Here is a 16,383-nt window from a genome sequence, read left to right as displayed (position 1 = left end):
TTCAAGTAACCTTAACCACTAAAAGATTTTCCTGAGTAGTGTACGTGTACTTTTCTTAAATGCCAGAACCTTTTATGTAAAACCTTATGACAACGGCAATAAAAAAGAAATAAAAAGTAATAAAAACGATTTCCTTTGATTTTTAGTGTTATTTAAAGTGCGCAACGCAACTTTATGTAAACATAATGAGATAACTTACTTTGGCAATGGCTAGTAAATTATTACATTTCTTATTCCGTGTCAGTTTTAAAGTTTACATGTATTCGGGCACTGCTTAACCTGTAGTGACCTGGGTAAATATAAAATATGTGAGTTGAGCTTTCTTTCCGCAATACTATTTAGGTTTTGAACATAACAAGTACATTTCTTTGTTATTATACATTATGCATTTATGTTGGATTTTATATAAATTTCTCAACTCAATAATCAGATTATCCAATAAATCCAAAAAACATAATAAATGAAAAAAAAAAAACAAAGAGTTACATATATTATTTACAGTATAAAAGCTACACAAAGCGGCCTGTGCAAAATAGGAAATGTCCTTTTGTGCGACACTAGTGTCTCGTAGCCGCAGTGACCGTTGTCGAGCAACCTCGCTGTGTACACTGTACATGCAAATAAAGCTTCAAATACGACAAAATGTGTACTAGAGAGTTATTTATAATTTCGTAAAGGACCTGGCTGTTAGCGCGTGTTTATAAACAATGGTATGAAAGGTACCTTTGGAACGGTTTATTTGTGTTTGAGTCTGCTTCAGCACGTTTACTGTAACAGCCATGTATGATAACAATCTATAATATTATATACAATATAATATTATATTGTTTTACTAGTTAGCAGCGTAGACAAAGAGACGCTCTACATCTTATTTTCTGCCGAATTCTGGAGGAATTGCGTGTTGAGTGGTGGAATTCAACGTCACGCTTTGTCTTGTTAGTCGTTACTAGAGCGAACAATATGAAAATATTAAACATTTCATTTCCTCAAGTGGGAGTCGAACCCAAAACTTGTAGCGTTTACAGTAGCACGCTTGTGCTCCTGCGCCACGATTAGCCCCTATATTACTATAAAGTGTGGCAAATAATTTTAACAAAAGATTAAACTTTTAAACAAAAGATAGCGGACACGATAAAGTGTGATTATTATGAATATAAGGAACAGGGCATGTAACATATACCTACCAAATATAAGATTAAATAATGATTTACCAGAAAAAGGTCAAGTGAAAGTCAAGTGAGGTCATATAAGCACAAATTACTTGGGCAATATTATATTAAAGGAACTTGATCTTGAAAAACTGTTTGAACCTTTCGACGATACTTCTTCGTAGTGGCAAAGAAATTACACAGATAGATTGCGCTAGCCAAGTTTCATTGATGCGTCTTTAAACAGAACGACACTACTCTACTACAACTATAAATAAGAATTCCGCTGATCACAAAGTCACAGGCGAAGGTCATGAAAGTAAGGTGATAAAATCTTTAATTAAAAATCTAATTAAATATATACATACAAGCTACCAATGCACCACGACGTAGATTCAAATATGCGATAAATTGATTAATTGAAAATTATTTTAATATATATTCGATATTTATGATATTAATAATCATATTTTTTTATTTACAACTCAATAACAGCACTTGTAATTTATTTTATTTACATAAGTAATATTGTGTAAAATTTATGTAACTATCTATTAATATAATAGAATATTCATATAGTCTGGTCAAAATAAAGAAAAAACCATTAACAAAAACTCACACAGAGGGAGTTTGTGTACAATGATGTACTTAAGATTACTGTACTTAACTCCTCATCGATCCTGTGTGCTCAAGGTCGAAGGACACCACCACCGATAAATATGATATAAATTGTTATAATACATATTTAATTCATTCTTGAATATGTAAAATACGATGATACGCTTTGAAATTTAATACAAAGCCGAAAGCCAAGAAAAACTCGAGGTTACTATTGAAACCAACTGCCGTTATTGTTTGTAATAAATTTACCAAAGCTTATTTCTCGGTAAAATAAAGATAGCCCGACGTAGTAGCTTCTTTGAAATTCAGCCATTTATAGGTCATAAATGTAAGCAAAGTATTGAAGTTACGAGGAAACTGGTCGGAATCGCCGACTAATTGCTCGATAAATTATTGTGCGGTCTCATGATGATTGACGGTATGATGAAGCTATTATCGTACTGCAACATGGCACGTATTGCAGCTAAAGGTCGGGATTGGAGTGACTCATGGAACAATGCAAAACGACAAACTTTCGTGTCAACACGCTAAACTATCGTAAACCCTATTCTATGATTATTCGCTTTTAATGAGTATACTGTGGGACTATTAAGGTTTCTCATAAAACAAGGTGTTGCGAACTATTTATAAAAATAAAAAATTTAAATATCAAATAAATTTTTCAAAACAAAAACATTACTATAATGTTATTAGTATTAGCTTTATAAGCTAAGCTAAACCAGAGATATTATAATAAGATGTTTGATAAAACTAGATTACATACATATACCTAAATCCAGTATATTCTGGCAAACTATCAAATCAGACAACGTTACCCAATTTAAAGTGAAATTAGCCAAGTCGTTTGAAAACTGACCAATTGATTGTGTCTAATTGAATAGTGGATGCTGGCAGTGAACTTTATTACTGTTTACATTCTGTACGGTGTCTACGCTGTTCTTTATACTGGAGGCTAATTTTGTAACTAAATTAATACGTATGATATGTATATATTACGTCACATAGTATCAAAGGACGTTCATACTATCACCAAAATAAAATTTTACTTATAACAAATGTTCCTTTTAATATTTAAAATAACCTATATTGTATTATTTTAATTAATATTTTGTTAATACAATAGATAAAAGATTTTTTAAAGTAAATAAGAACAGATCAACAAATAGACCATTTACAATTTTATTTAATTACGAACTAGTGTGATTTCAAATTTCTTTGTAACGTAATTTAAAAAATTGCCTAAAATAACAAGTTCTTAATAAATAATTATAAGTATCATTATACTAAACGATTGTTTAACACCAATCTTGATAAAAACTAAAGGTAAAGGTAATAAATGTGTTAGAAGCCGGTAGGTACGTGGTGAAGCCAACATCGTTATCTCATTACACCAGAAGCACAAAAGCCTGGTTTAGTTCACCGAGGCACGGATTCAATTTATGGGACGCATTTACAACATAACATGGCGTATATGTTCCTATTTCTTTATTGTTTTTTGGGTCACCTTTACTACATATCTATAGTTAAGTAATGTTGATTAATGAACTGGTATACAAAAATTCTAATTTTCAAAATCTTTTTAATATAATCGTAAGGTATATTTAAATTTATATGAATTTATCATGTCAGTATGCCATATCTTTAAAGTCTTTACTTTAACTTCAGCGTCATATCTTAATAATGAAGACTATTTAACAGTAAATAAGCAAAATTTAATTCGTTCATACAAAACATATTGCATTTATTTAAACATTTTTTAATGCACTTTCTCATTAAATCTTTTAAATCATTAAGATTGCCATTACAATTTAAAGCTCTAGAAAAATCTATAATAAATACAAAATGAGTTATAAAGTGTGTTGTAATTGTGCAAAACGATTACTATAAAAAAATACGAAATTACCAAGCTACGCGAAAAAAATGTAATATACACAAAAATTATCATAGAAAATTTAATAACACTTAATTGCACTACTTCATAAAACTAATATAATTATAGGAGTTTAAATATAAAAAAAAAACAAGAGTGATAAGTTCACTTTCATTTTTTATATTAATTAACTATTCAATTAGTATAATTTAAATATCATCAGAATTAGTCGAATTGCATTTTAATTAAACATAAAACATACTTTCCAATGATATTTCTCAGATAAAAAGCCGTTCAATAAGTCCGTCTGACAGCATCCGGACAGATACAGATTTGCCTAATTATTCTCTCCACAGTTATCCAGATAGGTTATTTCAGTACACGCGAGTGGCGCCGAGCTCACCTTGACCGCGGATCCCGGTCGGTATAAAACACTAATGAAATGTAACCTTGCTACCCCCGCAACGGCACATGGTGATTACTGGAAGAATCGTTGATATGTTTAAAATAGTTTAATATACAATACAATAACACAATTTTATGAAACATTTATGGAAAATGCTTTGTTATGCATTTTTTACCCTTATAATGTATCTAACATATAGCAGGTTGGGTAGAGCAAACCTCCGTGCCCTACTTTCTGCTATATAAATTATAAAAATGCGTATAAATTTCATAATGGAAATAGAAAATGAAAATAATTCAAATATTATGTCGACCGCTCTTTCCTTTCCCTCAGTTCCCTCGAGTGGCAACGAACCCGCAACCATAAGGTAATTGTAATCAGATGATGCCTTACTGTACTACTGACGGCCTCGTATAAAATGATTTTCGTACAGGATGATATCCTAGACGTAAATATACATTAATTACTTAATATTTCATCATATTTTCTTATATTTTGATACTTTAAATGTAGATGAAATAAAATAAATGTATTTAGGTGATTCCAATCCCAAAACCAGCTACTAAAATATTCACTGAAATAAACAGTGACCTAATTGATGATCGTTAGCCAAAACAAGTGACAAGAGAAATTGAGTCAAGATTGTTTTATTGGCTACAAGCTTAAAATTATTTTATTTCTTTCATAGCATTGAGCTTAAAAAAGAACATAGAAAAGGGCATGGTAGGTATAAAAATAATCACCAAAATAAAGAGAGTGTGAAAAAAGACAGTCATTAGTAAAAAATATCAAAATATGCCCATACACGCAGCATCCTGGACACTGGCACAAGCTGGATGAAATAAATTATTTTGTAGCGTGAAATTAGAATGTTGATTGCAATGGCGATATTTAATGTAAGTTTCCACTCGGAAACGGTCGAATCGGGCTTACGGAAAGATTTATAGATTATACAATTTCATTTACTATGTTATATAATGATTTCAACATGACCACGATGTTACTATTTGAGCTGACAATTTATTAAGTATTAAGTTTTTTCTTTCATTTGATATTTTTAAAAGTTAATGTAAAATTATCGTTAAATTACTTAGTTAATATAAACATAATATTGTGGTGATCAGGAGAGACACAATAGGAAAATTAAAATAAGCTCGAACAAACACATAGTCATTGATAAGATGCATTGTGGAATACCACACACGGCGTACCAAATTGTGTTGATGAATCAACGGAGCTGCTTTTGAACGACCGTGAATAACACGAACTTTTTATATCTGCAGATTTAACATTACGACTAGGATGTTTTTTGATGTTAAAGTTAACTTTTAATGTGTAGGAAATATATATTTGTTCTTCAGTTATTTTATGATTTTGTTAACAAATAAAATATATAAATAATAACAAAATGAGTTAGAAAATATCCAAAACCAAATAATTGATTCATTCGGATTCATGGTGTCAGTAACACTACACTAATGTGATCAGTAAACCTGACACCCTGTCCAACGAAGGACGGGCGACGACCTTACAACAACAAGGGGTGTGAGTATGACCAATAATTTAAAAGCAGAATAGGGAGTGTAAACATTACAAGATTTATGAGTGCGTATTAATGTATATAGCGTGTGAACTGTAAAATTTAATAATTGACATAAAATAATCATTTTTAAGATCTTTCCAATACCGATAGAACTCGACACGGTTTATTTAGATTAAAGGAGCGCGGCCAGAGCTAAGCCTGTCAAGGTTGAAATTCGTAACGCCTAAATAAACACCAATTTGGAATTGAATCTAAATAAAGCTACGGACGCTGTTAAAGAAAAATAATATTATTGCAATCAAAACTAAAACCAACAAACTACCTTACAAGTAAATACAGTTTAGCGTATCGACATTTGTCAGACAATTATTGTAATTCAGCGACAATTTCGTGCCCATTTACCGTATTAGAACAAATGGGCACGCAGATAATGGACAACGGCCGGTGCATTTGTACTTGCACAGATATCGATCAGTCGATAATGATACGACAGCTAGAGAGCGATAGTGATAATAGTAGTTCGTGATGTAATTCGGCCGTTACAACATTTTCACCGATCTGTGGAGATCTGCGCAAAGTGGTCAGGGTCAACAACGTGTTGGTAAAGTTGTCTAACTGTTCCACTTCGCTCACCATCGCTTGTACAATTGAACTAACAACTTGTTTTGCACGATTTTGACATTTCGTGGCAGCTTTAAATGTGGAACGTTATTTAGTGTTTCTGATTTTCCGCCCACCGACACCCTCACAGGTGCTCGGAAATAACCTGGTCCTTGTATCACTGCGACGTGATCTAGCTCAGTGGTGATTAACGATATTGACTGTCATTAAATATTGTGCATATTATTTATAAATCATTGTTACACTTCAGTCGTAGAAGTTGGTAAGAATTATTACAGTCAGTTGTCAGTTATATAAAATCTTATATTTAAAATGTATTTTTCATAGTGCAAAAATTATACAAAAAATATTTTTAATACGAAAAAACATATTTCAATTGTAGGACATAATGAAACCGTAACCACCCCTCGTCGATCTACAAGGTCGCTCGAGGGAAAGGTCGTACATCGACCTTACTTGTCGTTTCCGGGTGCCAAGGGGATGATTGATAGAATGCTACCAAATGTTTCCTTTGGGTAACCGTAACGTAAAAATCAAAAACATTTTCTTTTTCACTACATAAAAATCGTAACGAAATGTCTGTTGTCAAGATAAAATATGAAAAGAGTAATTTATATTGTTTTTTTCCTATTTGTCCCATAAAAATTAAGAGACCTATAGGGAGATCCCACAATCAATAAATAAACAACTGTTTATTTTCAATAATTATTAGGTAATATTTTCTTTATTCTTTACTTATTTATCAGTCTTTAATAATTATAAAAAGGAAGGGGCTATATGTCTAAGCAGCTAACTTTCTGGAACATTGTTACCGCTATACAAACTACCGATAACATTATGGATAATTTCCGCTAATATTGTTTATCTCAGTTTTCCCACAACGCTATCTACATCCGCCGATGAATCAGTGGCTGCATACGCTTAGAATAATTTATTAAATTATTAAATGGATACTCTTTCAAGAAGAAAAAATGATGCTGTATAACCGGTTCTATGTAATGATCGCTACTTATTATTTTAATAGAAAAGACTAAGATACCGTTGAATATTGGCACTAAACAAGTCTAGAATAATATTGAAATTATTTGATATGCTCCTTACAGAACATCAACACCTAGATAGAACATAACCAAATACGAGAAATAAAAAGTCAATAATATAATTTATTGTGATTTCTCAATAAGTAGTTAATTCCAATGTTACATTATTAGTGGACAGTTAACCGGCTCAACCGTTGTGCCTGGAACGTTTCGCGAGCAGTTGCTAAATAAGACGCTAAATGCGTTATTTATGCGATTCCGCATTGCGGCCGGTACGGAGAGGCTTTACATTTCATTTTATGGTCCCTGCAAGCCGTAAATCTGTTTGGTTTTGAAGTTCGCATGTCCTGTATTGATTGACGGGTGTCGCGTTGTTTTGTTGTTTCAATTTACTACTAAAAGTATTCTATAAGTATTCTATAGAAAAACATTGTCGATTTTTTAAACATTTCTTTATGAGACTTAATACGTATGCGAATATTATTAATTTTAACTAATCACATATAAAATGACAAAATCTCGCCCATAGTTATTATTATCAATATAATTCACAAAATATATAAGCAACAATTTGTAAGACAATATTTTATCAAACAATGCCCAAAGCAATATACAATATATCACTAGAACGAGCTTTACATCTACTTTATGAGCAGAGAAGGTTGTAAATCTACGGGATCGGCGACTATTCGTGTAACATTATTATCGTCGGCAGTACTGTACGTTAACACAGCCATTTGCGTGCACTCGCGCAGTACGTCTTACTAATACGGCGAGTGAGACATAGTGTATATTTAAAGTTCATTTAATTCAGTTCATGTTAACAAACATTACGTTTATTAACTGTTCTTGTTTAAGTTTACAAGAAGTCAAGATGTATTTACTTATACCTAACAGAAAGCACTTCCTTGATATTTAAGTAACTTTTCTTATCATGTAAAATTGTATGTAAATTTCTTTGTTTTTTATGTATGTACATTTTGTTTCAGGGGGCTTATATTTGTTATAAAATTACATATATTATATACAACTTTGATTTAAATATTGATTCAAATGTATAATTTTATATATTTACACAGTAGAAAATATCGCTTCACTCATATCAAAGTACATATTGTATAAATTCCTGTAGCCAATCACAGAATGACGTCACAAGTTTTTTTAACGCTGAGATCATACATTTAAAAATAACATAACTCGCTGCAATAAAAATTATATTGTAATTCTTTATCAGTGTGCACATATTATCCGAGAAGGTCAGTCACCTATCGTCTGTATGAAATATCAATAGAAAATAATAATTTGATATTATATCAATTTAAATTTATTATTGAAAAAATCTCTAGACGCCACTCGTGACGCAGGGGCACAAAGTGTGACTGTAAAACCGACTGGTTGTGGGTTCGATCCCCACTCGAGGAGATAAAATATTTATTTAAATTTATATTTCCATTTCTTCGCTCTGGTGTCAAGACAAAGCGCGGCGCTAGGTTCTGCCACGGAATGCTATTTGGTAATAGTGCTAGATCAACAAATAAGAACGTATTTTGTTTTGAAGGACATAGGAAGATATTTGCATACCTGAGGTAGCGAAGTTTAAAGTAATAACAAAGACCACAACATTATGTACAACATAACATTTTAACAATAGTATATTATTTAAAAGTATATTTCTAAATATATAAATTCCTGTAAAGTCCCAGCTGTCATCAAGTCTTTCCCTTAACACATTGTACCCTGAAAAACCCAACGCACTCTACTGCATTTTACCCTATACTTTCTCAGAAGAGTAACAGAGACAAAGCAATCGCTATATCCTGTAGGTCAGAGTATTGTTTTGAGAGACGTTTATAGATATATTAGTGAAGCAAATATTATTTTTTCTGGAGACTAGGTTAAGTATTTTGATTAATATGAATAAAAAGAGAAAAATATGATTTTTCTCTTTTGTTTTAACTAAAGTTCACAAGAAATGGAGATTCAACCGTTCATAAAATAAGTTCTTGTTAAATTAGTCATGCCATAATATTCCTGTTGAGATTTTTAGAAAGGGGAAACTTATTGAGTCATTGTCAACATATATTAGGTATATGAAATGTTTGGACATATTAACTGATAATTTATTATAATAAATTATAATGAGACAGAATTGCATTAATATCACAGTGAGTTAGATATTATATTTATTTCATCACTGTTTAATTTCTGATGTTTACGCGGTGCAAACTCTTTAATAAGTTAAATTCTCGTTATTTGTTATTTTTGACGCCACAATTTTGATTTTGGAGATATTAAAAAATATGTACAATGTAGGAATGGTTCATAATTTCGTGGCTCAGTTAAAGTTTCTGATTATATTCAAAAGCGAGTCACTGGAAAACTTTAACATGGATTAGATTTAAATTTCAAAAGCCTTGTAGAAAAATAAAAATTAATAATAATTGAAATAAAGAAAAATCCCTTTGCTTATAAACTTCCTTAGGCACGCTTTTACTGTATTTTACCTTCTTACATCCGGATAAAGCCAGGACGTTATACTAGGTATCGACAACAAAGTTTCAAGCAACAAATCGACATAGGCTTTCCGCTTTAAATTCTTCAACGGTAGCGGTAGTGAAGCAGAGATAGTGAACGTATGGTAACAAAGGTCAGAATCAGAAGGACGACCGGTTTACGCAACAATAGTATTGTCTACTGCGTTACTCATGTTCTACATTAGCAATTTGCAATGACCAATAAGTGCAGTGCCTGCGAGTGCAGTATTTAAATAGCATAGCATTATGATATAGCACAGCGCAATGCTCACCGACAAAGGAGTGCAACGACAGTGTTCTGTTAGGGTTGCCCAACAGTTACGATTTGATATGCATTTTACTATTAAAGGACATGACTCTCGAGCGTTTTACCAACGTTGGGTAAGCGCTAAAGACACCTGTAATGCAATGATAATTTCGTTTTATCTTTATACCTCTCTATACCTGGCTTAAATGATGTTATAAAAAATGATAAGTATCTTAATTAAAAAGTAAACATTAAAGACGAAATAAAAAATTACAAACGAAATGAAATTTTGCTGTAAAATTGCTATGTAATTTGTTTTTTTTTTTAAATGTATCTAACATTTAAAATATATACCTCTACTGTATATATGCATCTCTACCGATACTAATAAAAGAATGCAGAAGAGTTGGCTTGGATTCTTTATTACCTCTAATAAAAAAAAATTGTGTTGTAGGTATCTATAGTTCATTTATCGAGGAAGGCGACACGAGTAGTTGTTTTCTTTTGACCACGAAGGCGGAGCCACAGTTAAAAGCTAGTTTTTAAACATCTATACCTAAAAATGATTTCCAGATCCATGTACGTACATATAAGTAGGTACCTACTAGGTAACAAAACGATCGACAGCCCTTGATGTCATAATCACAACCACCTGCACAAATTATTTTACCATTATAGAATCATTATAATGTGCAAAATATATATGTATTAAAACGTTTTCTAGGAACGTTTGAAAGACGTTAAAACAATATGGGGGTTTTCCATGAGTCTATTAATCAAAATAATAGTGGCAATTTACATTTGACACGCAACGACGCATAGCTACGGAGCAAAGTGGATGTATTTCGCAATAGCGCTTGTAACGACCGACGCGTGCGCAGATTGACAGCAGGTAGCCTTAGTTGTATGATAGCTTGTATTTAAGTAAAATATCAGGGATCAAATTTATGACAGCGAAATTAGAGTTGAGAAATTTATTAAATTGCAACATCGTTATTGAGACCTTGGTGGCTGCAGTGGAACGGCGTCTGATTACAAACGCGACGATTGTGGATTCGATCCCCATTTAGCGGAATATTATTCTTTATGTTTCAATTCTAATGGATCAAACCCGGCGTTGAGTTTCGCCACCCAATATGCAGTCTGGAATTTGGCAAAAAGTAAAGAAAGGGGTGTCCTAAAAGTTGATTTTCTATACCTATTCTGTTATATGACGGACAATGAAATCGGTAGTGTGAATATGTATCAGAAAAGTTATAAATATGATTACTAATTCGACGATATAATAAAAGATATTTAAAGACTTAAACCTTGTGGCGGATTAAATAGTGTTGTGTTCTGGTAAATGCAAAGTAACAAATGATAACTCTTATCTACTTATATCCACATTCTATAGGTATATAGACCTATATAAAAAAAAGACTAATAAAAACAGCGTAAATTATTCAAACCTCCTTTGGACACTACAAAATAAACTTTTACCTTTAGTACCTTCCTAAAATATCTTAAAATAAAATATTTTTTATGTGTAATTAAGAAAAAAAAAAATGCTACAATTTTAATTTACTTTCTTTATATGTTCAAGAAACAAATAAAGTCATACGTATTTGTTTTATATGAAGACAAAGACTTTTGTGCACGCATCTCATTCTGCTTGTAAATTGTTGCATTCCGTCCGCTTTCGCTCAAATTTCCTTTTGAATATCAAAATCTACTTGAGAATAAGATTTGAATACACAACTATGATGAAGCATGCTGTTATATTTTAAAAACAACTTATATTTAGTATCATTTCATATAACAAGTAAAAACAATTTACTTACATTTAATGTAATAGGTAAATAAACATCTCGCAAACATTGCACATAAACAAACAATATTATGGTTATTTAAATGAAAATTTTGCCATAAACTTCTTTTATGTTTCAGTTTAACTTTATTACTGCAAAAGTTGAATTTTTACAGCTTCAACGAGTAATAAAGACTTAAAAATATCTATAAAGAGATATGAATCTAAACAAAAAATGATAAACATCTTTATCTACATAGACGTGGCTGCGGCGGACTGGAGTAGGTTGCAACAGTAGCGGCGACCCAGATTTTAGTTGAGATAGCGAGGATATGCCTTTGTTCTTATGATGTAGGAGGTACACAATATTCCAGTTTCCTAATGGCACATGTGTACTGTTGGCATATGCACAAAATTTGTTGACATTAACTTTTTTTTTTTCAGTTTCGCGCTGTATTTCACATGTAGCAGAGTAGCCAGAGGGAAGAATCTTAAGAATCCGTTCCATATATAACACATGTCACGTTTGCATTTATTTATGCAGTTACTTTCATTTGTACATGCGGACGAAGCTCTTGATAAAATCTAGTTTCATACAATCCTCGTTTTACCTTTTTATCAGTGACATTAATGTAGACTTGATTAGGTCCTATTTAATCTGAACTGTCTGCCATAGTAAGTAGCTATCATGCTGTTACATTAAAGTGAAACTAGGAATAAATTGTACGGCCAAATGAGTGTAATAAAATCATTCGTAACGCATTGTGTATGTGTACCTGGTGTAATTTCTACGCACGTTCGTTAGATTGGGATTCAATAGTAGACATTAAAGGCGGTTAGGATAGAGCTAATGTCAGTTGATTTATTTCTATTGCATTTCCTTAGGGAAGAATGATGTGATCAGTAACTTACTTTTTATATTTTATTTTCAAAACTATATAAAAAATCCTATTTAAAATAAATAAACTTAACTTTTTAAAAGACACATAATATAAATAAAACAAAACAAAACTTTTGGACAATTAAAATATATTTTTTTAAAAATGACAAAATCCCATACCTATTTCCATATAAATTAACTAAACATCCAGGACAGTTAGAGCCATCTATTGTAAAGTATAAAACTTCTTTAATAACATTGTGCTGTCATCTCGCGAGCACATTTGGAAACCGTAAGCGTAATGAGTTTCTTTTACTACGAGTCATAGATGGCGCTATTTATATTTTTATAAATGAAAAAAAGATATTTTACATTATTAAAATAAAAGATAATTAATAAATAAGAAATCCATATCAATAACGTTTTAAAATAAAATATTTCAGTTTTCTCAGTTCATTTGCGTGCGAGACAGATTGACATTACATATTTTTATAAGTTCACTAAAAAAGATAACGACTCCGAAAACTTAAACAATTGTTTTAAATTAATAGTTATTTTTTATATTTGTATATAACTTCACATTCGTTCCAAAAATACAATATTACATCAAATATTGTTTAACCTTAATAAATTTGACATATACGAAAACTCCGAGGTCCAGGGCTCACGAACAAAAAAACATTTAAAAAAAATGTTTTGTAATATTATTTTATTTATCAATATAACAAAACACTAAACCGCCCGAACAGGGACTTGAACCCTGGACCCTTGGATTAAAAGTCCAATGCTCTACCGACTGAGCTATCCGGGCTGATGGCAAATTATTGTAAACTTGTATCATATCGTAATTTTTTCGAGTAAGTAAACTTTTATAATGATATTTTAGTACTTATTTTTAGTCCTAAATTTTTCAAATGTAACACATTTAATCTCTTTTAAGAAACTATGTTATCTAGATGAAATAAAATAAATAAAAACAAGTAAAGTGATAATAATTTATCTCTTACTATTTTTTATGTATAAACTTTTTATTTATATATAGGTTTTATATATATATATTTTATATATTTATTTATATCCAAAGCCATTGGTGAATTAAAATGAGCTCCACCTACATTAACTTTCATAGTACCGCTACTCAACACTAGGTGGCGTTGCATGATTCATTTTAAAGGTCAGAAACAATATGTATGTAATTCTATTTCTTCTTTAGTTAACGAAATGTACAAACTGAGGTAGTTAAAAAAACGATGATAATGGATAACATAGCTAATAATAAAAAAGAAAGTAGAATAGAATAAGTAGAAGACAGAATGAATGGAGTAAATTATGGTAGCCTTGCCAATGAACCATATAGAACTTCAAAACCCTGAGGAGTCTGCCGCTCTCGAACACATCTTGGCGGGAACATCTCTAAAATAATCATAATGCTATTCAATTGCGAGTTAAATCCATTAAATTAAAAAATAATAATAATATTGAATAGCATTAAGATGGATAAAAAAACAATTAACACAAACGCCCTACATGTTATTATACCTGTACTAATAGAAATCGTTTAAACTTGTTAGGACTACAATCGGCAATAGTTTTTTTTTAAATTAAAGTATTCGCTGTCTTATTTTTTCTAAACTTGTTAGTCATAATTAACTACACATTTATAATATGCTAAACACATAAAAATAATTGATAATACAAAAAGCAAAAAGACGCTCACCGACGAATTCGCGCTTATCAAACGTACAAATTAATTGCAAAAAGGTGACAAATTGTGTGGTAAGTCAATTAAAAAAAAACTTAAACGACACGTGCATTTGCCAATTTCCGCAAAAAAAAATACAAATAATAAATCTGGATTGCCTTGAAGTTTTTTTTTACTGTTATTGTTTTGGCTCAGCATAATAATGGCAGAGGAAAAAAACACTCAATCGTTTTATGGCGTAATAAAACATTTTAAGAATACAGTGTATTTACAATTGACTATTAAATGAAATTAGAAAATAAAATCGATTTCGCTATCGATCGATAGGAGCAATTCGTCAGTAATCGTCATACATAGCTTGACTCACTGTGTGCGTCGCAGACTGTCATAGTACCTGTAACGAAACAAGGTTGTCCGGTTAGTTGGTGCATGTGTAAACATATTTTTATTTAGCGTCGTATTGCGTTGTTTGTGATGCAGGTACTAATGTACTGAGGCTTTGTTGATCGCTGTTCGGAGTGACTCCTAAGAGCATGGGCGTGTGAATAGGGGGAGCCGGGTGGTCCGTGTCCATCCCAGAATAGTCTGGTTCTCCGACAAAACAGATAGCCAAATGAAGAAGTGTCATGCTCAAGATTTAATATTTATTACTAGGATTCCCCGTGTCAAGGTGGAACAGTGTGACAATCACGTGACATTCTTATCAAAACGTGATTAAAGAATAATAATTGTTTTGCGAATGATAAGTAAGTTCTCTTTGTATTGAATCAAATTTTTACTTTAATAGCAATTCCAAGACACTTGGTTAGATATATGTATTCAATAACACTGTTTAAAATTTCAAATTTCTCTAAAAAATTATAAACCTGTGGAAAAATCTCAAATACAATATATCTACAAAATTAATATTATATCACATAAATACAATAATAAAGAAAATGGTACACGAAAGATTTGTAGATTTTATTAAAAGGTTTTTTTATCAATTAAAACATACACCAGCAAATTTATTATTAAAAATATGTTCTTATTCAAAAATATTCGCTAAAAATACCTGCTACTTTGCTATACTAGTGGGATTCAATTTGCCGCCTTACATTTTTAATAGGTCAGCGCAGTGAGATTTAAAAATTAAGCTAGGAAAACCTGACATTTTATAATAAAAAGCCAAAACTGCTCACGAAGGTCGGGGCTTAACAGATTTAGCGCAGTCGTTCAGACTCCCCACAAATCCCCATAATCAATGTCAGAATGAAACCTAAAAGCTGAACCTAATTAAATTATAATGAATAGCCTGCGCCAGACGGAGACATACCGTGCAATAGACATAATCATTTTTCCTGTCAATACAAAGTTTATAAAGAGGTGCTGCTATATACATATACTTATTACGTTAATATATTAAGAGAAATTTATTAAGATTCAAAATTATATAGTTTATAGTGTAATTTACTCTTATGACATTGACGTATTGTATTTTGATGAGATTTGGTTTTTAAAGAGTCTATCGTGAAGGCAATGGGCTTTCTCGTTCTCTGTAAACGTGATAGTTGTGGGTTCGACCCCAAACAAGACAATCAATTATTTTTATTTCCCCGCTCTAGCAAAACAAACGCGCACAATTGTTAAAGTATGTTTGTTTCAGTTATACACACGTGTATTTATTAAATTACCGTGTTGTTAAGATAATTGGAAATAATGCATAAAACGTATAATCTCATTTTCTAGGATACAGTCTAGCGCCGTCTGTACTAAGCATTATTAAATTATAAACAAGTACCAATCATGAGAGCGGAATAATTATAATGGTTCGCAAAATTATGCAACAGTATATGCATACAATTATTTCATCATTCAACTATGTGTAATTAATTTTGTTAAAAATAAAAGGAAAATTATATACTTTTTCTCAACAAATTAAATTAAAACACACCAATTATGTATCAATTAAAGTAAAAATTAGGTATCTACGTCAAATTAAA

At 31.1% G+C, this 16,383-nt stretch overlaps 1 protein-coding gene and 1 non-coding gene across 8 annotated transcripts in view; both read right to left on the bottom strand.

The window, feature by feature from the left end:
• LOC146535925 (uncharacterized) overlaps nt 1-16,383 on the bottom strand; it is a 119,019-nt gene that overhangs the window by 66,328 nt on the left and 36,308 nt on the right. For 3 of the 7 annotated variants that reach the window (XM_085191531.1, XM_085191527.1, XM_085191528.1), the window contains one exon: nt 14,769-14,795. The exons of the other annotated variants lie outside the window; for them this stretch is intronic. In XM_085191531.1, coding sequence (XP_085047657.1) covers nt 14,769-14,795 — 27 coding nt within the window. The remainder of the gene's footprint in view (nt 1-14,768; nt 14,796-16,383) is intronic. 7 annotated transcript variants of the gene reach the window in all.
• On the bottom strand, nt 13,438-13,510 carry TRNAK-UUU (transfer RNA lysine (anticodon UUU)). The gene has a single exon. It is a non-coding gene; the product is annotated as a tRNA-Lys (tRNA).

Source organism: Heliconius melpomene, chromosome 10 (genome assembly GCF_056956725.1).
Source record: "Heliconius melpomene rosina isolate 202511_hmr_F chromosome 10, ASM5695672v1, whole genome shotgun sequence".
Taxonomy (NCBI): domain Eukaryota; kingdom Metazoa; phylum Arthropoda; class Insecta; order Lepidoptera; family Nymphalidae; genus Heliconius; species Heliconius melpomene.
This window is presented reverse-complemented; position numbering and strand designations above follow the sequence as displayed.